The sequence below is a fragment of the Anabrus simplex genome, chromosome 3 (genome assembly GCF_040414725.1).
Source record: "Anabrus simplex isolate iqAnaSimp1 chromosome 3, ASM4041472v1, whole genome shotgun sequence".
Lineage (NCBI taxonomy): Eukaryota > Metazoa > Arthropoda > Insecta > Orthoptera > Tettigoniidae > Anabrus > Anabrus simplex.
Window position 1 is genome coordinate 385,666,775 of NC_090267.1, and position 26,774 is coordinate 385,693,548.

At 40.3% G+C, this 26,774-nt stretch overlaps 1 protein-coding gene across 2 annotated transcripts in view; it reads left to right on the forward strand.

Moving 5' to 3' along the window:
* Pfas (phosphoribosylformylglycinamidine synthase) overlaps positions 1-26,774 on the forward strand; it is a 275,681-nt gene that overhangs the window by 98,528 nt on the left and 150,379 nt on the right. For both annotated transcript variants that reach the window (XM_067143336.2, XM_068226729.1), the window contains exons 5-6: positions 13,538-13,674; positions 13,766-13,878. In XM_067143336.2, the coding sequence (XP_066999437.2) occupies positions 13,538-13,674; positions 13,766-13,878 (250 nt within the window). The remainder of the gene's footprint in view (positions 1-13,537; positions 13,675-13,765; positions 13,879-26,774) is intronic.

Below are 26,774 nucleotides of genomic sequence, written 5' to 3' on the forward strand. Positions count from 1 at the left end.
TCGGGATATTCATGTTTTTGAAAAATTCAATGAGAAAGTCGAATAGGATCTTTGGTTTCTCTGAGATATCATTTAAGTTTAGGTTGGGATTGAAATATTGGTCTAAATGAATATAGAGGTTTTCAGTGACGTCTAGGAAAGAACCTTTGTTTAGAATATCTAATACTTCAAGATCTTGATTTATTTCAGTAAAGTTGTGCTTAAATTCTTTTATATGTAGGCCGACCGCGGAAAAACGGTTGTGTTTTATGGCATTGACATGTTCTGCATCAAATAAATCCATCAGGAACACTGTAGAATTAGTGAACAAACTAAACAGTTTCAAGCTTCAACCATATCATTCAATGCACTCCTTTGATATAGTCAACATGTATCCCAGTATAAACACCAACTCACTATTCCCGATCATCGAAAAGAACTTACTTGCTAACAATCAACTAAGTAAACTAGAAGTTCAAGACTTTATGACCATATTAAGATTACTAATTAACAATAACTACTTCACATTCGATAAGATCATTTACAAACAAGATGGTTTGGCTATGGGTTCACCAGCCTCAGGAATTTTAGCAGAGATCTACCTTGATTTCCTAGAGCACACCGCCATCGACAATAACATCAAATTTGCTAATATCCAATTTTGGGCTAGGTACGTCGATGACACATTTATAATCCTAGATGAACGCTCCATAGACGCGCCTTCCACCCTCAAAAACCTTAATAATATTGATCATGACATTAAATTTACCTTAGAATCAGAGACAAACAACTCCATCAACTTCCTAGACATAACAATCAACAGGCACCCCTCTTCGTTCACATATAGTATCTATAGAAAGCCCACTCAAACGGCCACTACTATAAGAAATGACTCACTACACCCCCAAACACACAAAGCGGCTACATATAATAGCTTAGTAGACCGAGCATTCAAAATTCCAATGTCAAGAAAAAACTTAAATAAAGAATTGAACACCATTCGCTCTATAGCAAAATTCAATGGATATAATGAATCCTTTATTGAAAGAATAATCAATAAATTCAGACACCGCCCAAAAACCACCCTAATAAAAGACAATACTAGCACTGCCACGCTTTCCACATTTACCTTCAATAAAGAAATTTACAACGTCACTAACGTTTTTAAAAAACACAACGTTAAAATAGCCTTTCGTACTAACAATAGAAGCACAGAGATCCTACACAACTCTTCATCAATAAATAAAAGTAGTCCTTTTTCTAAATCAGGTGTATATAGGTTTTCTTGCCAAGACTGCAAAAGTTCTTACCTAGGGCAAACAGGACGCAGCTTTAAAATCAGATATGCAGAACATGTCAATGCCATAAAACACAACCGTTTTTCCGCGGTCGGCCTACATATAAAAGAATTTAAGCACAACTTTACTGAAATAAATCAAGATCTTGAAGTATTAGATATTCTAAACAAAGGTTCTTTCCTAGACGTCACTGAAAACCTCTATATTCATTTAGACCAATATTTCAATCCCAACCTAAACTTAAATGATATCTCAGAGAAACCAAAGATCCTATTCGACTTTCTCATTGAATTTTTCAAAAACATGAATATCCCGAAAAACAGATCTGTCTTTCAAATCATGCATAATACTTTGTCACGCCACACACTTTCACCACATCACCCTCCATACTTCCCCCCCTTCCACCCCTCCTCCCCTACCGCTCCTCCCCTCTCCCCTCCTAATCCAACAACGGCCGCTGCCCAGACCTAAACTATCCAACACGCTCTGTTCCTCTTCATCTCGCGCCATAGCTTTACCGCCTTATGTCCCGCAATAAACATCATAGAAACCTGCCCCCACCCTACACATAACGCTGCAACAATACACCACCAATACTGGCACAGTCAACCTCCAAACTCTCAACAATGTATTCCTTAATACCTATTTTATATTCTTGTCAAGCTGAATACCGGACCTATGAAGATTACAAGATTAATTTGTGCATCTACAGAATGGTTGTTAATGAAGCTATGTAATATAGAGAGAAACTTTCAAAGGTGGTTAAATGAAGAAGTTATATCATGTTCAAGATCATGCTTCCACATCTCTGCACAGTATTTAAAATACAATTTACCGTTGCTCTTTTATAGCTATTGTTGAGAGTTAAAGAGAATTTCCTGTTGTGTATGTTTATCAGGAACTCAAGGGAGACTTCTTTAGTTAGTTGGAACATAGAAAGAATGATGAACTCTTCTCAGAAGAACTCTTAAGGTTTCATCTTACCTTTTCCTGCCTGCTGGCTCTTTAGAAAGTGTGTGCATGCATCTTGTATTCAGGATTCATTCAAGGCAAATATTTTCGCACTGCAAGTTGTGTGGTTAAGCTTATTTTTAATATGTATAATTTTTGCTTTCTCAAAAATGCATTTGTTTCTACATTCGTCCCTGTTTTTATCTCCTCGTAAGATGTGTATTGTTTAATATAACACCTTGTGTAAAAAATTGGGTTAAATGAAGGAGTTATATTATATTCAAGATCATGCTTTCACGTCTCTACACAATATTTAAAATGAAATTTACCGTTGATCTTTATAGCTATTGTTGAGAGTGAAGAAGAATTTCCTGTTGTGTATGTTTATCAGGAACTCAAGGGAGACTTCATTAGTTAGTCGGAACATAGAAAAAATGATGAACTCTTCTCAGAAGAACTCTTAAGGTTTCACTTTACTTTTTCCTGCCTCCTGGCTCTTCAGAAATGTATGTGCGTGTGTTTTGTATTCAGGAATCATTCAAGACGAATATTTTCGCACTACAAGATATGTGGTTAAGGTTATTTTTAATATGTATAACTTTCCCTGTTTTTTATCTCCTTGTAAGATGTGTATTGTTTAATTTTCCTGTTGTGTATGTTTATCAGGAACTCAAGGGAGACTTCATTAGTTAGTCAGATCATAGAAAGAATGATGAACTCTTCTCAGAAGAGCTCTCAAGGTTTCACCTTACTTTTTCCTGCCTGCTGGCTCTTTAGAAGTGTGTGCGCGTGCGTTTTGTATTCAGGAATCATTCAAGGCAAATATTTTCGCACTGCAAGTTGTGTGGTTAAGCTTATTTTTAATATGTATAACTTTGCTTTCTCAACGATGCATGTGTTTCCACATTCGTCCCTGTTTTTATCTCCTCGTAAGATGTGTATTAATTAATGTAACACCTTGTGTAAAAACTGGGTTATCTGAAGGAGTTATATCATGTTCAAAATCATGCTTTCACGTCTCTGCGCAATATTTAAAATTTTACCGTTGTTCTTTATAGCTAGTGTGGAGAGTGAAGGAGAATTTCCTGTTGTATATGTTTATCAGGAACTCAAGGGAGACTTCATTAGTTAGTCGGAACATAGAAAAATGATGAACTCTTCTCAGAAGAACTCTTAAGGTTTCACTTTACTTTGTCCTGCCTGCTGGCTCCTCAGAAATGTGTGCGCGTGTGTTTTACATTCAGGAATCATTCAAGAAGAACACTTTCGCACTGCAAGATGTGTGGTTAAGGTTATTTTTAATTTGTATAACTTTTGTTTTCTCAACGATTCATTTGTTTCCTATATTCGTCCCTGTTTTTATCTCCTTGTAAGATGTGTATTGTTTAATGTAACGCCTTGTGTAACATAAATGCCTACATGCTTGCCTGTTTCCCATTTTGGCTGATGATGACGCAAACACAGCGTCGAAACTAGTTCCAAGTACAAATACATGTTATAAATAAAATATAACTTTTTGTATTGAAAAGGTGGACCGTTTTAAGTTTTTCCTATCATCCTTCTCAGTTCAATACGGACAAAAAATGAAATTCTTAGGTTTAAATGTTAGTTAAAGTTCGCAACGGAAGTAGGAATTGTGATTGGTGAACCTAGGAGGGGATGGGCGGACTCATGCATTCTGATTGGTTACTCCAAGGCCAGAGTTTTCCTATATATAGTGAGCAAGGCTGCGTTCGCGATAATTCGGTCTTGTCTTGGCCTGATCTGCCTTTAGTCTGTGTTGGTCTGTGTCGTGTGCTACGCCTCGCTTCCGGGATGGGGCACCCTCGGGTGAGCACTCTTACTTTTCGTTCTGGTTAAAATTTCCGTAATGTTCGGTTGCTATTCGTATAGGAGTCTGCCTAGCCTAATCTAGATTTGCCAAATTAATTATTTACGACGCCTTAGCTTTTCTGCTGGGGTTCCCTGTTTGTTTTCGAGGCATTCCCATTTCTTATTTCACTAAATATATAGATTGAGATTTAATACATTTACCTTGGGGTTTGCCTCTTGTAGTTTAGTGTCACTTGATATACGCTAGAGTTTAGGAGAGTACTTTCACTTCACTATATATTGTAATTGTTTTTACGTTGCTTTTAACCTACTAACTTGCATTGTACTACTGGATTTGTAACTAGTTGTATAGTTGGTTTGAAGTTTGAAACTCGTAGTGAAGCCCATTATCAAAGAACTTCTAAGATATGTGTATCACGGGGCTTATAGTTCGTAAGTTGTAATTTGGTGGATTTTGTTCGGAATGTTTTTGTAAAATTTCAATTGTAAATAATATTTGTCAAATTTAAGGATCACGGCAATTTATTTCGGAATCTGCAATCTAAGCCATGTCCATGCCCTCGATAGGTCCTGCCTGTTTCCACTTCCCTGGTTTATTATCCACTAGTTGGCCCTACTGATATTTCGTATTATGTTGTTGTTTTCTGAGACCCGCGTAGGCCAGCTGATGTTTCTCTGTGTGTATGGTGTTTCCTGATAGTGGTGTAGTTGTTCTTACTTCCCTCCTTTATTGTGTTTAGTACTTGTTTGTGTAACCACCGTAGTTAAGGTTACATATAATAGCAGAGACAAGCGTTGGGTTGCCGACGAAGAAAAGTGAACCGTGATCATACCTAACCTAAAACTCCATAAAAGTTGTGGTTCGTATATCGCTTGAAATCTTGTTTCTGCCTGTCAGGATGGCTCGCGCTGTTCCTAATCCTTTCCATTTAAGAAAGGCAGAACTGATTTACGAGTTAAAAAATCGCAAAATTAATTCAACAGGCAATGTCAGAGATGACACTAGCCTGTTGAAGCAGTCCCTCGACCTACTTATAACCATACCTGAGTTAACTACAGACGAGTTGCGTGAGTCTTTGGCCGTGATTGAAGATAGGTTACCTGAATTTAACGCCATTCTTGTGTCCATTAGTGCTTCTAAGCCCTCGCATGGCCAATTAGCGCGGATTAAGGGGCAGTTATTACATTATTTAGACAGGATTAAGGATTTGTTGTCTATCGAATTGCCGGAAGTTGAGCGGCAGAAATGTCAAACCTTACTAGAACAGTCTTCCAGAGTTTTCAACAGAATCAGTGGTTTGCTTGGAGGCAATAAGTTAAATAACACGGTTTCTGAAATTCAAGTGCCTATCCCATCTAAAATGAATGACTGTTAATTCTGGTGATACATCTGTTGCTGCTCAAGTGTGCAATCCGACACCTAGTGCTGGTGTTAGGCCTATTCAGGAGTCTGAGGTGAATAATGCTGCCCTGGGATCTTCTGTTTCATTATCTGGAACTAGGACACCAGTAAGTCATTCTAATGATATATCTCTTTTGCATATTGGTACCTGTGCAAGTATTCCTGTGGTTCCTGCTAATTCTGTTGTGGCTCAGTGTTTGCCCTCTACTATTAATCAACCCGGTTCGGATGCACTGGTGCAAAACCACACCCCTGTCTTAGTGTCACCGGTATCAAGTTGCATAACCTGTACACAACCGTCTAATGCCCAAACAGTCTCTCAGGTTAGTGAAAACCTTTCTCAAATGAGGTTATCTGCCCCCGTAACATTGCAGGATAACGCTACTCCTAACCTATGCTGTACTCCGTCCTTTTCACAAGGGCACCCGAATCAAAGGTAAGAGGCCTCAGTAAACCCTCTGGACTATTCTAAGCCTTCCCAAGCACCCCGTACACCTGTTTTTTCCCCAGATTTTCTCCAATCTGCCTCACCCATTGACCACTGTGTTTAAGGGTGTCTCAAAATTCTCAGCTAACTCCGTTGATGAAGTTATTTCCTTCCTTTGCTTTCTAACCGAGTTCAAGGATCAGGCAATAGTGTATAATCTCAGTAACGACAACGTATTTCAAATTCTATACCCGCATGTCTCTGGAGCCCTTTCTGAGCATATTGTCAGGGCCATTTCAGAAAGATGGTCTATAGATCAGTTTCATGCCCATGTGCTTGAATATTTTATTCCTGCTCGTGACCTGCCTGCATTAGTGCAGAAGCACTATTTCAGAGTACAACATCTCAACGAGTCATTACCTGAATATGTCCAAGACATTAAGCTCCAAGCTAAGATTTTCCGGCTCCACTGTTCAGAGGCTCAGATGGTTGCCAACATAATTGAAGGTCTCGCCCCGAATTATAGATCATATCTGGCTCTTTCACCCCGACCAGCAACGTTCGCCCAGTTGGAAGCAGTTACAGTGTCCGCTGAAGGCATTCGATATGCTGACCAGCTACGCCTTGCATTAGCCCCACCTCCTGTAAGCATGCCCTCTCCTCAGGATTCTAAAACCACCCCGTCACCTGCTTCCAACTCATGTAATCCTCGTTCGTGCTTCAGTTGTGGCTCCAAGGCTCATCTCAAGCGGGATTATCCCAAGGCTGGGACATTAGGCAATGCGAAACCTGCCATGGGTAGTGGCTCTTCCACCAATTCTTCTTGCCATAACTGTGGATCAACTAGGCATTTCTCTAGGCAGTGCCCACGTAACATTTCTGGCTCTGGACCCCCAGGCCATAGTAGTGCTAGAGGACTAACCGCCAGTTCTGATGGTAAATCCCAAAACATGGCTTCTTGTCTTGTCGATCATGACTGCACCTTGGTTGATTTATTTAATTCTGAGGCTAATGATTGTTCCCAGTTCGACTCTGGTGTTCATTTCTTCCAATCTTGTAGGGTTTCTGCCATACCTTCTTGTAAACTACCATATTTATGCATAGAGGTAAATAATGAACCTGCCTGTGCATTACTAGACTCTGGGAGTAGTGTCAGCTTGATGAGTGAGACCTGGTACGATTCTATGAAAACTGTTTGCAAGTTACCTGCATTACAGCCCGTGTCCTTAACCTGCCATACTGCTAATTCTAATTCATTGAACATTGTAGGATCACTAGAGGTCAAGATTAGAGTCCGTGATTTCACCCGGAAAATGCCAGTACTAGTGGCAAAGGATTTATTCTGCCAATTCATATTGGGTGCAAATTTTATTGTTAAAACGGGCATGATTTTGGACCTCCAGTTCAACAGATTCCATTTTAAATTTTGTGCAAGAGCCTTTGAGTTGTGTGATCACTCCCCTATTCTGCCTTGTCACGTTAACGCTGTTCCTGAAGGCTATCATTGATCAAATGCCTGCTGACGGAGTGATACGCCCGTCCAAGTCAGCCTATTCTCCCATGTTTCTGGTCCCTAAACCGCAAGGTGGTTATCGGCCTGTAGTCGACTATCGGATGTTGAACCGTAAGGTAGTCCTCCAATCTGTCCCACTTCCTGATTTGCACTCTTGTTTTTCTTGGTTCGCTAATGCAAAAATTTTCACCACCTTTGATTTAAATCAGGCTTATTACCAGATACCCCTTGCCGAAGAATCCAAGCATCTCACTGCATTTGCAACCGATTGGAACCTTTATGAATTCGAACGCGTCCCTTTTGGTCTCGCAACTGGAGCGGCCGTCCTTACACAGTTACTAGATTATGTCTTATCGGACATTAAGTTCAAGTTTGTTTATAATTACCTTGATGATCTTGTAATTTTTAGCGAAACCTTCGAGGAACACCTACTCCATCTCAACGAAGTGCTTGGAAGACTGCGTAAAGCAGGTCTAACCCTCAAGGCATCCAAGGTTTCCTTCGCACAACCCCAGATGTCCTTCTTAGGACATATTGTGTCGGGGTGGGGTGTCTCAATCGATCAGTCTCGTACTGCTGCCATCCAGAATTTTCCCCCTCCAAAGGACGTCAAGGCTGTAGCCAGATTCATTGGCATGGTTAATTTCTTTCGCAAATTCATTCCCAATTTTGCTGAACGTGCAGCCCCATTAAATGCTTTGAGAAGAAAGGATGCCAAATTTGGATGGGGTGATGCCCAACGTGAAGCCTTCATGGACTTGAAATCTGCGTTATGTAATGCCCCTGTACTGGCTATGCCAGACTTTTCTAAACGCTTCATCCTTCAGACTGACGCCTCTTCCTCAGGCATATCCAGAGTTCTTCTACAGGAATTTCAAGAAGGGCGTCGTCCTATTTCGTTTGCTTGACGTGCCCTGAATCCTGCTGAGCGAAATTATTCCATTTATGAGTTGGAAGCCTTGGCTGTTGTCTTCTCTTTAGAATGCTTCAGAATGTACCTGGAACATCTTCCTTTCGATCTGGAAACTGACAATCAGGCGTTGAGTTAGGTACTGGCCAAGCCGCGAAAGACCGGTCGTCTAGCAGTGTTGGGCAGTGCGCATCTCAGCCTTCCAATTTCAAGCCCGCCACATTCGTGGCACGGAAAACGTTGTGGCTGATGGCCTCAGCAGGATGTTCAATCCAGGCAGCTCTGACCCTCAATCAGAGCCAACTGACTCATCTCCCGAACAAGTATCGGCTTTTGTTAATGTAGTTCTCACCAACTCTCCCTTCCTTTTCAAGGATATTTCCAAACATCAAGAGGACGATGCTGAGTTAAAAGGGATTATCGACAAGATTAAATCCGGTGAACATGTTAAGCCCTATATTCTTAAGAATGGTGTCCTGTGTTGTCCTGCTCGCGGTCGTAGAGACCCCAAAATTGTAGTCCCAACTAACCTGGTCCCGGCTCTCTTTAAATATTTTCATGAATCCCCAGTGGGCGGTCGTCTGGGAGTTTTCAAAACAAGAGAGAAGATTCGTAACCACTTCATTTGGAAATCCATGGATAGTGAGATTTGTACCCTTGTCAAATCCTGTAAGATTTGTAACATCAGCAAACCTGCCCCGAATACTCATCTAGGTCTCTTGTCTCCTGAGCAAGCTTCTCGCCCAATGGAAAGACTGTTCATAGACTATATCGGGCCCTTCCCGAGATCTCGGAATGGTCATCGTTTCATACTTGTGGGTGTTGACGCCTTTTCGCGTTTTACATGGCTGTTCCCCACTCAGATGGCTAACGCCAATACCACCATCTTGTGCTTGAAAGAGATATTCGCCTCGTTTGGACCCTGTCAATTCTTGTTAAGTGATAACGCAAGAGCCTTTACTTCTGCCCAGTTCCGGAATTTCTGTTTTGATCTATCCATTGCTCATGTAACCACTACCCCGTATTACCCAAAGCCCAATTATGCTGAGAGAGTGAATCGTAACCTGCGATCTGCCCTCATCGCTTATCACTCCTCAGACTACTCCAAGTGGGATTCCTCATTAAATTGGTTGTCATTTGCATTTAACACTCCTGTCCATGAAAGCCACAAGCAAACCCCTGCTTCGTTAATGTTGGCTTTTACTCCAAATTCTCCTCTATCTAACCTATGGTCAATTAATGATATTCTGCCTGACGATGCCAGCCCAGAAAAGATCCGAGCTAATTGGCACCGTGCATGAAAGAACTTGGAGGTTTATTACGCTAAGGTCCAGCGTAATTACAACCACGGGCGAAGGCCGCACGAGCTCTCTGTGGGTGACCAGGTGTTTATTAAAACACATCCCGTCAGTAGTGCTGTGGACCATGTTATCAGTAAGTTGACCCCCAGATTTCGAGGTCCCTGCACCATCTTAAAGTTCCTTACCCCGGTGACATTATTGGTGAGCGATCCCGAAAGGAAAAGGGTCAGCAGAGTCCATCTCTCCCAGGTCAAGGTACCTTAAGTCTGGTAGGGAAGGGTAAATACCATTGTTGGTGACCATGTAGATTTAGTTGTAAGTTATTTGTAAGAATTTAGTTATAAAATAATTTTATTGTAAGGTTATTTATAAGGTTTTAGTTATAAGATAATAATAAGTTTGGTTGTAAGTTAGTTTTTAAGTAATTGTGAGGGTATCCTTTAGGTATCCTCTAGTGTAAAGGATTTAGTATTATAAGTTAAGTAGGTTGTAGTTTAGGGTCACTCCTTGGAATTGTTCCCCTCACGTTCAGGTTTAGGGTAAACTCCTATAGTTTCCTTTCACCCCCACCATAATCTTGTCAGATGTATTATAGAATGCAGTGCTTACCCCGGGGCTAGTGCCCTAATATCCCTGGTGTGCGAGGGAGAGTCCCTACTGCATACTTATTAAGCCACCCCTTGGGTGACTGCGCAAGAGCTTTGAGCCCAGCAGCGTACTTTCCTTAAGTATTCCCCTGTCTGCTGCGGTTTGTTTGTGTTACAGTGGCTGCTGTGACCAGTTTCTTCGGACAGCAACCTGAAGTGCCAAGTTGGGAGGCACACTCTGTGACTTGGGCGCTACCATGCCATTCCACGATCCTGTGACGAACGTCCTAATGGTGGCAGTCTGCCTGGACGGTGTCTCACCCTGCTGCTTATCTGGTGCAAGATACTACTGGACTGCAATTACATGGCCACCTCGATCGGACTGAAATTGAATGGAGGCTGGCGGCAAACGGCCGTGTCGGCAGCCGCATCATCAGCGAGAACCTGTGGCCTAGCTGTGCTGTGTCTGGTGTGGAAAAGTGGTGCAAAGTACAGAGTCCATAACTCGCCCAATAGGAGGCTTTGAACACTGTTTAGCAACTAAGTGAGAAGCTCCTGGCTGAATAACATTTGGCAGAAAGTGTGTACATCCTTTGGTGAACAGAGTACAAATTGCCTAAACAATTGTAAAAGGTTCAGAAGGCGTTTTGGAGTGTAATGTAACTATCCATGTGGATTTTGTGATATTTACTGAATAGGTGGATCTAAGAACACCTTTATTAATTTTTGAAAATTATTAGTGAATCGTAAAATCTTGGCTACTAAAAGGACTACTTCAAGAAATTGTGTGTGTTAGAATAATGTATCTTTACTATCTGCATTGTGTGAGAACGTTTTATTGCTTTCTCCCAAGAGAAACTATGATAATGGTCGAGCGTGGCTCGACTTTCGGGGGGAGGAAGATGTCACGGGTGAACAATATAGTGGTTGTGGTTCGGTTAGCGATGTCGGCCACTTTGATTCCTGATTTTTCCAGGTTTTGACGGATTTCCATTGTCCACCTATTTGTTTTGATGTTTTCTGTTGCCTCAAGTTTTCTGGAGGCATTTGATATGTCTTTAAAATTTCAGGCGTCTTTTTCTGATGTCGGCCGCAAGGTTTGAGAGCTCCTCGGTTTTTGTATGAGATTGCAGTCTATATCCTTCGTCAGTCAGTTTTGGGCCGAGAATTTTTCTGATGATTTTACATTCCTCTTTCAGGATGTCTTCGAGTACTGTTTTCCTGTGGAGATCCAGTGTTTCACTCGCGTATAGTATTTCAGGTTTGATCACAGTGTTGTAATGCCGAATTTTGGTGAAGATTGAAAGGCATTTTTTGTTGTAAATGTTTTGCGTTCGGCCGAGGGCTCTCTTCATTTTTTGGATGCGGACCTCGAGGGCCTTCTGTTTTCCTGTTGGTACTATAATTTCTCTGAGATATCGGAACTCAGTTACTTTTCCGATTGTGCCAAATTTCGTGTTCAAATTCCGGAGGTTGCAGTGGTTGCACATGACCTTGGTTTCTGAGAAGGAGATTTGTAGGCGGAATTTTTATGAGCATTTCTTGAGGGTTTCAATTTGGCTGATTTCCTGTTGTTCGTTTGTTGCAAGGATCGTGAGATCATCTGTGAAAGCGAGACAGGAGATTTTTACATGTTTTCTTGTCATACTTAATGGTTGCCAATTTCCTTGAGCTTTTAGAGCTTGTTCCCATTCTTTAGTGATTTTGTCCAGGGCTATGTTAAAGAGTAGTGGGGAAAGTCCATCTCCTTGTCGGACACCGGTTTTTATCTGAAATTTTTCAGATATATTTCCCATGAATTTTACTTGGGAGGTCGTGTTGGTGAGAGTTAGTCTGATGATTGTTTGAGTCTTGGTGTCCAGTCCGTACTCACTCAGTGTTTGGAAGAGGGATTGCCGGTCAATGGAGTCGTATGCTATCTGGAAGTCCACGAAGGTACAGATTGTGGGTTGTTTTCTTGTGTGTCGTAGTTTCAAGATGGTTTTCAGGTTGAGTATCTGTTCTGCACAGGATCTGTGGGGCCTGAAGCCCGCTTGGTTGTTTGTTATCAGTTGTGTTGTTCCAGTTGTTCCTGTGTTCTTTGGAGGAGGACTGCAGAGAGGATTTTGTATGTGACTTGCACCAGTGAAATTCCTCTGTAATTGTTCACATCTGTTTGGTCACCTTTTTTTGTGAAGTGGAACGAGGAGGGCATTTGTCCAATTTTCTGGTAGTTTTTCCGTTGTCCAAATTATTATTATTATTATTATTATTATTATTATTATTATGCAACACTACAACACTACAACCATGCTTATATCTTACTGACTCAGGCACGTCTTATGTCTACGATGGACAGCTAGGACTCCAAAGGAAGTAGCCATCGCCATAGTTAAGGTACAGGAGCTCCAGCATTTATCTGATGTGAAAATGGGAAACCGCGGAAAACCATCTATTATTGCTGTTGGCTGTGAGATTTGAAGCCACTACCTCCCGAATGCAAGCTAGCAGCTATACACCTTGAACTGTGTACCAACTTGCTTGGTGGTAGTGGTTATGTAGGACTGAAAGTTCTCATATTACTCTGTATTGTTGGCAGAGGTGATGAGATGCGTAGGAAATTCAGAACATTGCAGGTTTGGTGCTGATCAGCAAGAATCTTCTATCATCATTGTTCACTACATATTTACCTTCAAAATGTCATGAACCTGGGAAACTGTGCTGTGTAGGATACCATTTAATGGTAAATAATGTTATTGGTTTTTCATCCAACCAACTACTATTTTTGGAGATGCTGAGGTGCCAGAATTTTGTCACGCAGTAATGCTTTTACGGGCTGGTAAATCTTCCCACACAACACTGACATATTTGAAAACCTTCAGTTACCACTGGACTGAGTCAAGATCGAACCTGCCAACTTGGGCTCAGAAAGCCAGGACTCTACCATTTGAACCACTCAGCCAGGCAATTTTATCTCATTTCACTGTTTTATCAGTTTCTTATTTTTCGAAGGGAACCGACAAGAAAAGTAGGTCTACTGTACACATGCTGGATTCTGTTAAAAACGCAGGCAACATAACTTTACTGATCAACAAAAACTTTGTGTTTTTTACATTGTTTGTGTAGTTGTATACTGCACATGCAGACAGAGTATAATTTATTTGGTCTAATCTGCACTGTAAGCAGATGAAACTACCTGGAGGGTGCTTAAACTATGGCACTGCCCAGAGCGTTGTAGCAGACAAGCTAGCCACTCTATAGTCATCTTTCTAGGTCCTACGTTTAAATTAATAGTACAGTTCAACCTAGAGCCATCTTTATTGTATACTTATTATGTTACACTTGAACTGGTTTCAGGATTGGCATTTGACCAGTGGGATTTGGAATTTTACACCAATCTTTTCAAAGAGAAATTAAAACGCAACCCTACGACGGTGGAGTGTTTTGATTTAGCTCAGTCTAACAGTGAGCATAGTAGACATTGGTTTTTCAAGGTAAGTTTTGAGTACGAAATTACTTAATCATCTGCTGACATATTAATTACAAGTTTTAATTACTGATATGTTTCTGTGTGTTGCTTCTTAGGGCCGCATGATTCTTGATGGAAAAGAGCAGCCAGAATCGCTGATTGATATGATCATAAATACTCAGAAATTCTCAAATCCTAATAACGTAATTAAATTTAGTGACAATAGCAGGTATGTTCTATTTTCATTTTACTTAAAAGCAATATGATTTCCAAAATATTACATTCTCTGAAAGGCCACTAACTTCACACTTTGCTGATTCGATGTATTTACTAGTTGCCTTGAAATTTGTTAATTCCATCATTATGTGCAGTAATATATTCTTCAGTGAAAGATAGAAAGCTAAGAACAAGGGAAGGAATGTATGTGATGCTCTTGAGGAAACCATACCGTAAGTCACGCAGCAAGATTTTACAGGGCGAGGGAAAAAAAAAAAATCGAGATGTAAGAAATATACTGTATATTGTTCATTTCAGCTCATTTGTTAGCCTGATCCTTGAACTACATTATTGTAGTATTAACAGTGCCCTCAGTGCTCTGGCAAGTCTGAAAAGGCCTTTTATGCAGGTTATGCACACTTAACAAACAATTCTGTAAATTCTGTCCAAGCATTAAACCTGATAGCAGTGCTCAATTTTCAGGCTAGAGATTTCTGGTTTTCAAGAGCACCATTGGTATTTTATGTACTATCAAATAACAAACAAACAAACAAACAAACAAACAAACAAACAAACAAACAAACAAACAAACAAACAAACAAAAAATACATTTTCTGACTTAAGGTGTCATTCCAGGTTACTGCTGCATATGTAAAGCTAAGAATGAGGCTACAAATGTAAGCTAAGGATAAACATAATCACAGGACAGTGTAGGAAGAGAAAATGAGCAAAATGTGATGTGATGACAAACTCCTCATCTTCACACGGTGCTATCTTCATGTAGATGGCTCTCTCCTCACCAGTTCCGTTTCTTCTCAGCCCTTGGTAAGCTTGTTTTTGCTTCTCAATTTCTTCATGGAATGGGATCCACAGACGTTGAAGACTTTGTCTTTTTGCAGGAGAAGGAATATCTTTTATGTTCGTCACATTTCACTCCTCATTTTTAGCTTTCTATCTTTGGTTTAGATTCATGCATTTGTTGTGTTTTCCTGTTCGGTTAAATAAACTTCCTCAACTTGCTGCAAGTGTGTTAGTGTTCCACTACAGAGATTTTGTAGATTCCTTCTTTACTCTTGCTGCACATACTGTACTGGTACTATGTGCGCTGATTCTAAACCTCATAATTTTATAAATTTACATATGAACTTTTTGTTGGCAACATTTTGAAAGGTGTAAACTTGTTTTCTGGAGCAAGAGGTACATTTATCTTCAGTGTGGTTGTTCTGAGGTGGGAGAATGTGTTATGACAGTGACAAGGATAAACATAATTACAGGACAGTGTAGAAAGAGAGAACGAGCAAAATTTGATACAATGACAAATTCCTCATCTTCACAGTGTGCCATCTTCATGTAGATGGCTCTCTCCTCACCAGTTCTGTTTCTTCTTAATCCACAAAACATATACTATAGAATGTATTTATAGCGAGTCTACCTTTACCTGTAAGACCCTGAGTTTGATTCCTGGCCAGAACAGGGATTTTTACCTGGATATGAGGATTGGTTTGAGGTCCACTAGTCTTCGTGGGAATAATCAAGGAGCTACCTGACAGTGAGACAGCAGCCCTGGCCTAGAAAGCAAAGAAGAAAGGCCGAGAGGATTCATTGTGCTGTCCACATGTCACTTAATAATATGCAGTCTTTTGGGTGGAGCAGCAGTTGCTTGTTGGACGAAAGCTCATTAGAGCCATGGTGCCATGCGGTTTGTTTGTTTGTTTGTTTGTTTGTTTGTTTGTTAAATGAAAAATGTAATTAAGACGTATCCAACCAAATTTCTGGACTATGGTGCACATGATTCAAAAAATCCCTTAATCTCATTTGTAAAAACAATTTAAAAAATTCAAGTTTTCATCAGTACTTTAGCCTATTTGTCTTGTATTTAAAAGGTGTGTGAGTTTACTCAGAAACTGGACTTAAATCTCCTGACCTGCGAGTTTGAAGCTCTGCTCTGCACTACCGTGCACGTGAAATCAATACTTATCACAGGTCATCACACAATAGGAATATTGCGAGGTTTTTTAATTTAGTGTATAGGCGTTTTGTACTCTTCATTAATGGCACTTCAGAATGGAATGAAAATACTCTGGGATATGAAGATGCACTTATCTGTGTTACAGTACAATTGAATACGGACTTTCAAAACTATGACATTAACATTCAGAGAACCAAATTATCCTTTATTTCATTGTCATTAGTTTTGAATCATCTGATATCCTCTACTCATTTCCTGCTATTGGATTCAGACTACTTTTTTTTGTAGCATAATCATTCATTTCATGAGCAATGACAGGAAAGAGAGACCGTGTGATCTAAAAATTGTGAAAACTCTGAACTGCATATTTACTCTGAAGTATTTCAGACACTTTTGCAGTTTCTGATGAATAAGTGAATGAAGAATGAACAATTGGACTCTTTTCCCCAGCAAGTCATATCCCATCATCTTCATTCTTTCTGCCATGTTTTTTTGTACCTGACCTAAATCGATCATGCATAACATCACTTTCAGACAAAGAACTGTCCACTTCACTTCAATAATTATCATCATTCTCACACATTTTATTCATTATTAATTTTGCTTCTGTTCTTCTAATCAAAATACTGTGTATTTTCACTTCATAAAAAATGGTATTGTTTCAGTTTTTTTTTTTGCTACAAAAGTTGTTCAGTGTTGGTTTTTGACATGAATATGTCTTATGGCTGGGGGTCTTCCGAAAATTTGTGTAATGTGTAACATCTTCCAGCTATAGAAATTATGAAATGAATAAACGGTGAGTGAAATAAGTATAAATACCAAACAATTACAGGAATATATAACTATATAGAGCAATGAGTAACTCCCTCTCCCAAGGCGACGGTCATCAGGCTGACGAAGCTCCAGACTTACTTTATAACCTTACCTGTTTACCCCTGAAATTAGATTTGGGTAGCATGCCAGGTTCATCCATACTCTACTGATAAAAGATTCACTGCAAGTTTCCTTCCATGTTTAGAAAGAAACAAACAAACAAACAAACAAAGAAACAAACAAACACCACATTAATCATCACTTGATGAGACCAACTCCTGTTCGCTGTTTACAAAAGGCAAATTACAAACAACTACCAAAAAAAAAAAAAAACAAAAAAAAAAAAAAAACACCCACTTCACAAGACCAACTCGTGTTTGCCATTTACAAAGGCAAATTACCAACCACTAAAATCACCAATTAAAAAAAAAAAAATCACTAAATGAAACCAACTCGTGTGCCGCTTACAAAGGCAAAGTACGACGACTTTCTCTACGTACGGATGCAACCTTCTTTACGAAGAGCGTCTCTAACTTTATTTACACACTGCATAGGATAGTGTCACGCCTCACGTTTCTCCAACCTAAACAGCATGCTCAGCCGACGATGAATTCCTTTCCCAAGAATTAGCTCTGTGCACCACCACACATTCACTGTTCATTATCTCATAGAAGATTTATAGTCTAATTATTGTACAGAGTTGGAATTACAAATAAACACTTAGTGGTGTCTTTTACATAACGGTCACCAGAAACTCGTAGCATCAGTGATATTTAGCGTGCTCACTCCGTAGGTAAAATATACTTAAGAACAGTAGAGCATCGCCTAGGAATCTGCACAAAGTAGCTCCCGCGCGCCGGTCCGAGTGAGAAACTCACAGAATCAAGAACACAAACACAACCAGAAACAGAATCAGAGTCAGAATGACTTGCCGCACATGCGTACATGCTTATATAGGCTTGCTACACGTGGTAATAGCGTTCCGAAAAATTTACTGGTAGCAAGGCACATCTTGACATGTCACTCAGTCAACCCAACGTTGCTTAAAACAAAGCCATCGTATTGGCTATTGAGTGTCTGATGTGACATTGAACGTCCACTCACGTATATCCACATTGATCCACTCCAATTCTTCTGCCTATACTACCTGCCGTACCCCGTGTTTCCAAGCCACTTTGTTGCAACACATCGTCCTTCCCGATATAGTCGCTGTTTTCCCGGTTGCACAATCCTTACGGCTAGGCCATATTTACAGACTCTTACCCAAACGGAAATTATACAAAATATAATGATGCACATATGCAATATTCCCTAACTACACATTCTTCTTATAATATTATGTTTTTACATTCTAAATAAACAAAATTACATGATTTACATGACTTTAACATTACAAACTATATACGAAAATTTCCTAACCTAAAAATTCGGGGATTGTACATACGTACGGTTACAAATGCGACAAAATGTATGACGGAAGCGACATCACACTAGTCATTACCGTAGACCTTGATTTGTACAAATGGTGTGTGTTCAAATGGAAAATATACCATCAGTGACATCATATTAGTCGTTACCATAGGCCTTGATCACCAAAGATACTGCGGCGAAAGACATATTCATGTTCATTACCTTTTCTCAAAGGGAAAAATTTCTTATTTTTCTAATGAGAGCAGCTGTGATAGATAGGTCTTTGTGAAGCTAATGCTTGGATGAAACCGTATGTTAACATGATGATATTTTGGGGATATTAGGTTTGGTTACAACTGTTGTAGGCTGACATGATTTGGATCTTGCTGCCAAGATCTACTCAGTACATAGCCATCCTCTTTATTAAAATTACTTGGATGTTTAGCAATTTCTATCACACCTCACAGGTGATTCTAGGTGTAAAATGCTTCTCCTCGCAAGTGACAGATGTTGCATCAAAAATGTTTTAATGATCATTATGTATGGCATGCTCAGATTTCTCTGGTTGACTAAGACATAAGTTAACAGCGAGAGTTAAGGAACATCATAGGAACTTCCATTTTTTTTTTTCCTGGTGTGGATTACTGTAGTCATGTCCTAGTTTGCGAACCATGGGCAGCGGCTGATTGGCCTAGTAATTGGTTTTGAATGTCGCGATAACAATTACAATGGAATAAGATTGCGGATCTCAGACATTTTCTGAGTCGTGCCCTTGTGCTCAGTCAGCTAGGACTATATAATCCTCTGGTGGTCCCTAACCTGTAACAGGAGAGATTCTCACTGGGACTATGTGTAAGAGGGTAGCCTCCTGCTTCACAAAATTTTTACCTAGCATGCTCAGAATATTTTAAGCAAGCCTCAGACCTAAGGGAGTAATGGAGTCCTATTTCAATTTGACAGGTGAGGGACTCTTTGGAAACAACTTAAAGTACAAAATGTAATTCAGTGGGGGATTTATCATTGTTTATGGGGCTTGTAGATGGAAGAAAGTAGAACTGGCTGAGTCTGCAAAGACTATGCGTCTCGATGTGTTAGGAGTTCTTTATACTTGGGTAAGGGGAGATGAGGAATGTATAGGAGATTATAAAGTGTTCTTAACAGGTCTTAACGAGGGAAGGGCAGAGTGTGGGGTAGGACTGTTCATCAGGAATACTATTGCATGCAGCATAGTTTCTGTTAGGCACATAAATGAGCAAATGACGTGGATAGTTCGAGGAATTAGGATGAGAATTAACTCAATGTATTCACCATGTGAGGGGTGAAGATGAGGATGAAGTTGACAAGTCTTATGAAGCACTGAGTGACATCATAGTCAGGGTCAATAGCAAGGATAGGATAGTTCTAATGGGCGATTTCGATGCGAAAGTTGGAAATAGACCTGAAGGATTTGACAAGGTGATAGGGTAGATGTGGGAATCTAATAGGAATCGGAATAGTTTACTGGATTTCTGTGATGGTATGGGATTTGCAGTTACAGCATAAAGCTATTCACCGCTACACATGGAAGGGTAGGGGTACAAGATCCATAATAGACTATATCATAACTGACTTTGAAGTGAGGAAATCTGTAAGGAATATGCAGGTTTTCAAGGAATTTTTTGTTGATACAAACTACTATCTGATCTGTAGTGAACTTAGTATCTTTAGGCTTAGGAGAGAGAAAGTCTGCAGACGAATAAGGGTAGAAAATCTTCATGATGAGAAAATTAGAAGTGCATGGATATTAGTGATAAGTTCCAAACTGTAGACAGTAAGCAGGTTCAGGATATAGAAATAGGTGGCATACAGGGATACTGTACTAGAAACAGCAAGGGAATGCCTAGAAACAATCGTGTGTAAAGATGGGGGAAAAAGCAAACATCTTAGCGGAATGATGAAGTGAGGGCAGTTTGTAAATGTAAAAGGAAGGAGTATCAAAAGTGGCTCCAAGCAAGGACTGCTGCACACAGGGAACTGTGTGTAAATGAATGAAACAGAGGATACATACATTATCATTATAGACTGTTATGCCTTTCAGCGTTCATTCTGCAAGCTTCTGTGAATTTACTAAACATTGCCACAATCCTCTGTTTGCAACTAGTGCTGTGGCCTCATTTAGTTCTGTACCTCTTATCTTTAAATTGTTAGAAACTGAGTCTAACCATCGTCGTCTTGGTCTTCCTTTACTCCTCTTACCATCCATAACAGAGTCCATTATTCTCCTAGGTAACCTATCCTCCTCCATTCGTCTTACATGACCCCACCACCTAAGCCAGTTTATGCATACAGCTTCATTCATCAAGTTCATTCATAACTTAGCCTTTATCTCCTCATTCCAAGTACCCTCGTACCATTGTCCCCACCTGTTTGTACCAGCAATCATTATCGCTACTTTCATGTCTGTTACTTCGAACTAATGAATAAGATATCCTGAGTCCATCCAGCTTTCGCTCCCGTATAGCAAAGTTGGTCTGAAAACAGACCGATGTAAAGATAGTTTTGTCCGGGAGCTGACTTCCTTCTTACAGAACACTGTTGTTCGCAACTGCGACCTCACTGCATTAGCTTTACTACTCCTTGATTCAATCTCACTTACTATATTACCATCCTGGGAGAACACACAACCTAAATACTTAAATTTTCTACCTGTTCCAGCTTTGTATCACCAATCTCACATTCAATTCTATTGAATTTCTTACCTTCTGACATAAATTTATTCTTCAAGAGGCTAATTTTCATACCATACCCATTTACCCTGTTTTCAAGTTCCAAGATATTACTGTACACTGCAGGCTTTTGGGACAATCTGCCATTAAGACCAAGTCGTCAGCATAGGCCAGATGCTTACTACATTTCCACCTAACTGAATCCCTCCCTGCCACTTTATACCTTTCAGCAGATGATCCATGTAAACTACGAACAGCAAAGGTGAAAGATTACAGCCTTGTCTAACCACCGTTAAGTACCCTGAACCAAGAGCTCATTCTACCATCAGTTCTCACTGCAGCACAATTGTCAACCTAAATGCCTTTGATTGATTTCAATAGTCTGCCTTTAATTCCACAGTCTCCCACTATGGTGAATATCTTTTCCCTCGGTATCCTGTCATATGCTTTCTGGAGATCTACGAAACATAAACACAACTGTCTATTTCTCTTGTAACATTTTTCAGTTACCTGACACATACTGAAAATCTGATCCTGACAGCCCATGTGTGGTCTGAAACCGCACTGGTTTTCATCCAACTTCCTCTCAACTACTCATTGCATCCTCCCTTACAAGATTCCAGTGAATGCCTGGTATACTAATCAATGCGATACCTCGATAATTGTTGCAATCCTCCCTGTAACCGTGCTTATAGATAGGTGCAATTGCTGCTTTTGTCCAATCTGAAGTTACCTTACCAACACTCCATGTTAATCTCACTACTCTATGAAGCTATTTCATTCCTGCCTTCCCACTATACTTCACCATTTCAGGTCTAATTTCATCTATTCCTGCTGCTTTATGACAATGGAGATTATTTTACCATCCTTTCCACTTCCTCAAGCATAATTTCACCATCATAATTTTCTTCCTCCCCATGAGCTTGGTTGGTCGTGACACCACCATGAAGATTTCCTTTTACGTTGAGAAGGTTTTCAAAGTATTCCCTCCACCTGTCCAGTGATTCCCTGGGTTCTGTTAGGAGTTCTCATTTTTCCCTCCCTTCCAAAGATTTATTACTGTCCAGAAAGGTTTCCCTGCTGCTTGACCTAGCCTTTCGAGGTTATTAGCAAAATCTTCCCATGGCTTCTTTTTGGATTCAACAACTATTTGTTTTGCTCTGTTTCTTTCATCTACATACAATTCCCTGTCTGCATCAGCCCTTGTTTACAGCCATTTCTGATAAGCCTTCTTTTTAGGTTTACAAGTTGCTCTCACTTCATCATTCCACCAGGACGTTCGCTTTTTCCCGTCTTTACACACAGTCATTCCTAGGCATTCCCTTGCTGTTTCTACTACAGCATCCTTGTATGTCACCCATTCTCTTTCTGTATCCTGAACCTGTTTACTGCCCACTGTTCGAAACTTCTCACTAATCATATCCATGTACTTCTGTCTAATTTCCTTGTCCTGGAGATTTTCTACCCTTATTTGTTTGCAGACAGATTTCACTTTCTCTACCCTAGGCCTTAGTTCACTGCAGATCAGATAGTGGTCTGTATCATTGAAAAATCCCCGTAAAACCCGTACATTCCTAACAGACTTCCTGAATTCAAGGTCGGTTAAGATATAGTCTACTATGGATCTGGTACCAATAGCCTCCCTTGTGTAGCGTTGAATAGCCTTATGCTCGTAACTGCTAAACCCATACAGTACTAGCACATAATTCCAGCACAGGCTTCCCATTCCCATTAGCTTCCATATCTTCACCACAATTACCAATCACCCTTTTGTATCCTTCAGCTCTATTTCCAACTCTCACACTGAAATTGCCCATTGACACTATCCTATCCTTGCTGTTCACCCTGTCTATGATGTCACTCAAAGCTTCATAAAACTTGTCAACTTCATCCTTATTCGCACCCTCACATGGTGAATACACTGAGACAATTATCGTCCTAATTCCTCCCAACTGCCAAATCTACCCACATCATTCGCTCAATTACTTGCCTAACAGAAACTATGTTGCATGCAATAGTATTCCTGATAAACAATCCTGCTCCATACTCTGCCCTTCTCTTTTTAACTCCCATCAAGTACACTTTATAATCTTTTATCTCTTCCCCGTTATCTCCCCTTACCCGAATATCACTTACTGCTAGTAAATCCATATGCATCCTCTTTGCTGACTCAGCCAGTTCTACTTTCTTTCTTCCATAAGCCCCATTAATATTGATAGCTCCCCATCGAATTCCATTTCGTTCGCCAAGTTGTTTCCAAGGAGTCCCTCACCTGTCAAATGAGAGTGGGATTCCATTACTCCCATAGGTCCGAGGCTTGCTTAAAATATTCTGAACTTTGGTAAATTCATGAAGCAGGATGCTGCCCTACTTGCACATAGTCCAAGTGAGGATCTCTCCACTAACGGGTCAGGGACCAATGGTGGATTGTATAGTCCTAGCCACCTGAGCACAAGGAGGACCTCGACTCAGAATATGTCCGAGATGCCCACTCCTATTCCATAGCAACTGGTATCCCGACTCTCAGGACCACTCACTAGGCCACTCAGCCGTCGCCCATGGTTCACGAACTAGGATGTGACTATAGTAACCCACACCATGAACCATTGAAACAGAGCAAAACAGATAATTGTTGGATCCAAGAAGTCATGGGAGGATTTCAGTAATGACCTGGAAGTCTTGGTCAAGCGGCAGGAAAACCTTTCTAGATAGTAACAAAGAATCTTAGAAATGGAGGGGAAAAAGCAAATGAATGTTGTTTTGGGCAAATCAGATGAACTCATAGTTCCCAGGGAATTGCTGGACAAGTGCAAGGAAAATTTTAAAAATCTCAAATAAAACGGAATCATTCTGTTGATGTCGTTAACCAAACTCATGGGAAATGAAATTACACTTGGGGAAGTGGAAAGCGTTGTAAATAAACTCCATTGTTGGAAAGTAGCAAGAATAGATGAAATTAGACATGAATTTGTGAAAAATAGTGGGAAGGCTGGGATGAAATGGCTGCACTGAGTAAAATTAGCATGGAATGTTAGTAAGATATAATCTGACTGGATGAAAGCAGTAATTGTACCTGTCTATAAGTTAACGTATCCACGAAGATGCACACGAGATGCTATCAGTTGGTACAATTATTTTATTCACATGTATTTACAACACACACACATAACCTTAATTACTGTTTTCAAAACCAAAGCAATCACCTCACAAATCACCATTTAAAGACAACTGTCCATCGCTGCACATCGAAATGACAACATTGAAACACAAATAAAACAGTTGACTGCTTAAAAGCATGTCATCCATGTGGTCACAAGTATAACCTTGCTACACCATGACTCTTCAACCCATAACTTCCAAATCATAACTAACTGTCAATGACGGACTGTAACTAACCTTCACCGTCAAGATCGTCTCTTTATATAGGTGCCTGGCCAGGCCTCTAGAAAGTTACATTACAAAAATATATCTTCTTGAAAACTCAAGTGCATAATACACAGATTATAATGTATAGAATATTCTCAATCGTTCTAATGCCTATACCATTCTGGAAGTTACAGTGTGTTTCACAATTATGGGTTCAATTTATATATACAGGTAAGAATAAATTATATTTATTTGCAGGTATTTACATTAATGGAACTGATATATATGTCTATATACAGTGCTCGTTTCATGATATAACCTCAAAACAACACGATCATATCGTATGTATTCTTCTTCTTCTTCTTCTTCTTCTTCTCCTCCTTCTCCTCCTTCTTCTTCTTCTTCTTATTTGCATTAGTTACCCATGGGTGCGAGAATATTGTTTTCAAGTTATACCTGTTATCGCACTTGCGTCAAAGTAAGGCAGCAGGAATGATAGCAGCAACTGTCAACGAATTTCGTTGATTGGTGTACCAAGTAAGGTATTCATTGGCATTTTGGAAGAGGGGGGTGGGGGTGTGCGATCAGTGGTTGAGAGTAAGTCGAATGAAAAAACACTGTTCCCACAGAGAGGCTGTCAGTATCAGATTTTCAATTTGCACCATGTAATTGAAAAAAATGCTATGAATGGAATAGTCAATTGTGTTTGTTTCGTAGATCTAGAGAAGGCATATGACAGAATGTCCGACTCGTTGGCTGAATGGTCAGCGTACTGGCCTTCGGTTCAAAGGGTCCCGGGTTCGATTCCTGGCCGGGTCGGGGATTTTAACCTTTACTGGTTAATTCCAATGGCTCGGGGGCTGGGTGTTTGTGTTGTCCCCAACGTCCCTGCAACTCACACGCCACACACAACACTATCCTCCACCACAATAACACGCAGTTACCTACACATGGCAGATGCCACCCACCCTCGTCGGAGGGTCCGCCTTACAAGGGCTGCACTCGGCTAGAAATAGCCACACGAAATTAAATATGACAGAATACTGAGGGAAAGGATGTTAGCTGTTCTGGGCGATTATGGGATTAAAAGTAGGTTATTAAAAGCCTTCATGTTGAAAATTGGGCTGCACTAATAATTGACGGTAGAATGAGTTCCTGATTCAGGGATTAGACATGGGGTTTTTTCATAGTTTACATGGATCATCTACAGAAAGGTTGCAGGGAGGGATTCAGTTAGGTAGAAATGTACTAAGCAGTTGACCTATGCCGACAACTTACTCTTAATGGCAGACTGTGCTGCAAGCCTGCAGTCTAATATCTTGGAATTTAAAGATAAGTGCAATGAGTATGATATGAAAATTAGCTTTTCCAAGACTAAAGTAATATCAATGGGGAAGAAACCTAAAAGAATTGAATGTCGGGTTAATAATACACAAGTGGAACAGGTAGATAACGGCCGGTTGCCCTTCCTGATGCCAACTCTATATGGACGGATGTAATTACTATTGTGTGTTTCTGTGGTGGTTGGTAGTGTGGTGTGTTGTCTGAATCTGAAGAGAGTGTTGGCACAAACACAAAATCCCAGCCCCTGAACTAGAAGAATTAATCAGATGCAATTAAAATCCCTGACCCGGCTGATAATCGAACCTGGAAGCCTCTGAACCGAAGGCCTCAATGCTGACCTAGTGATAGGCAAAGCTCTCACTCGAGACTCTCGAGACTGACGTCGCAGATCTCAAGACCGATTTTCCTGTGCTGCGATCTGTGCAATGTCCCAGTAACTACGAGTGCAAACTTGATAGTATACCACAAGCAGTTATTGCGTGAAATAACATTTTCATATGGAAATGTGTGAGTCAATAAATTTTGTCAAAAGCCTGGAAATGTACTGCATGTTCAACTATGAACCTTTTAATACCATTAACGATAGTGAAAACAGAGTGTCAGAATCTTAAACATCTTCAATTCTTTCAACATGTTTTTATCAGACCCTACATTCAATATCATATCACCACTGCTTGTAGTTGCCCATCACCCCTGTCGAAAGACGTGGAGCAAACTCGAGCATTTTAGATTGCACTTTCCCCTCATGCGTAATGGTGGTTGCATATGCAAAGTGCATCTTGTCCCATCTTGAGTTCGAATAATGCATGCCTCTAGTATCCAGGTAGGTGTAGCTGCAGTGGCTGTCAGTTTCTGTCCTTTGCCTACTCATTCGTATACTTACTGCTACATACAGAAGCAGGATGCATATTCTTTAGAAATGAATGCCCTAGTCGCTTGTTGGCATGTATTTAGGGAGTTAAGAAGGCCCTTGGTTGGCTATTTGCATAATTGGCACAAACAACGTCAAGCTCGGTCTACCTGTAGGCCTACGACACGCTGCTCGCCACACAATGCGGGGACAACGCTCTCGAGATCTCTTGAAATTTATCGTGAGAAATAGTGCCTGCACTAGTCTTGAGAAATCTCGAGAACTCGTCTCAGACTGCCCATCATTACACTGACCATTCAGCCAAGGAGTCGGACTCTCCTAGGATGGGAGTATAGTAAGAGAAATTGAATCAAGATGCAGCAAAGCTAATGCAGTGTGCTCACAGTTCTGATCAGCAGTATTTTGTATGAAATCAGGTCCCGGATGAAACT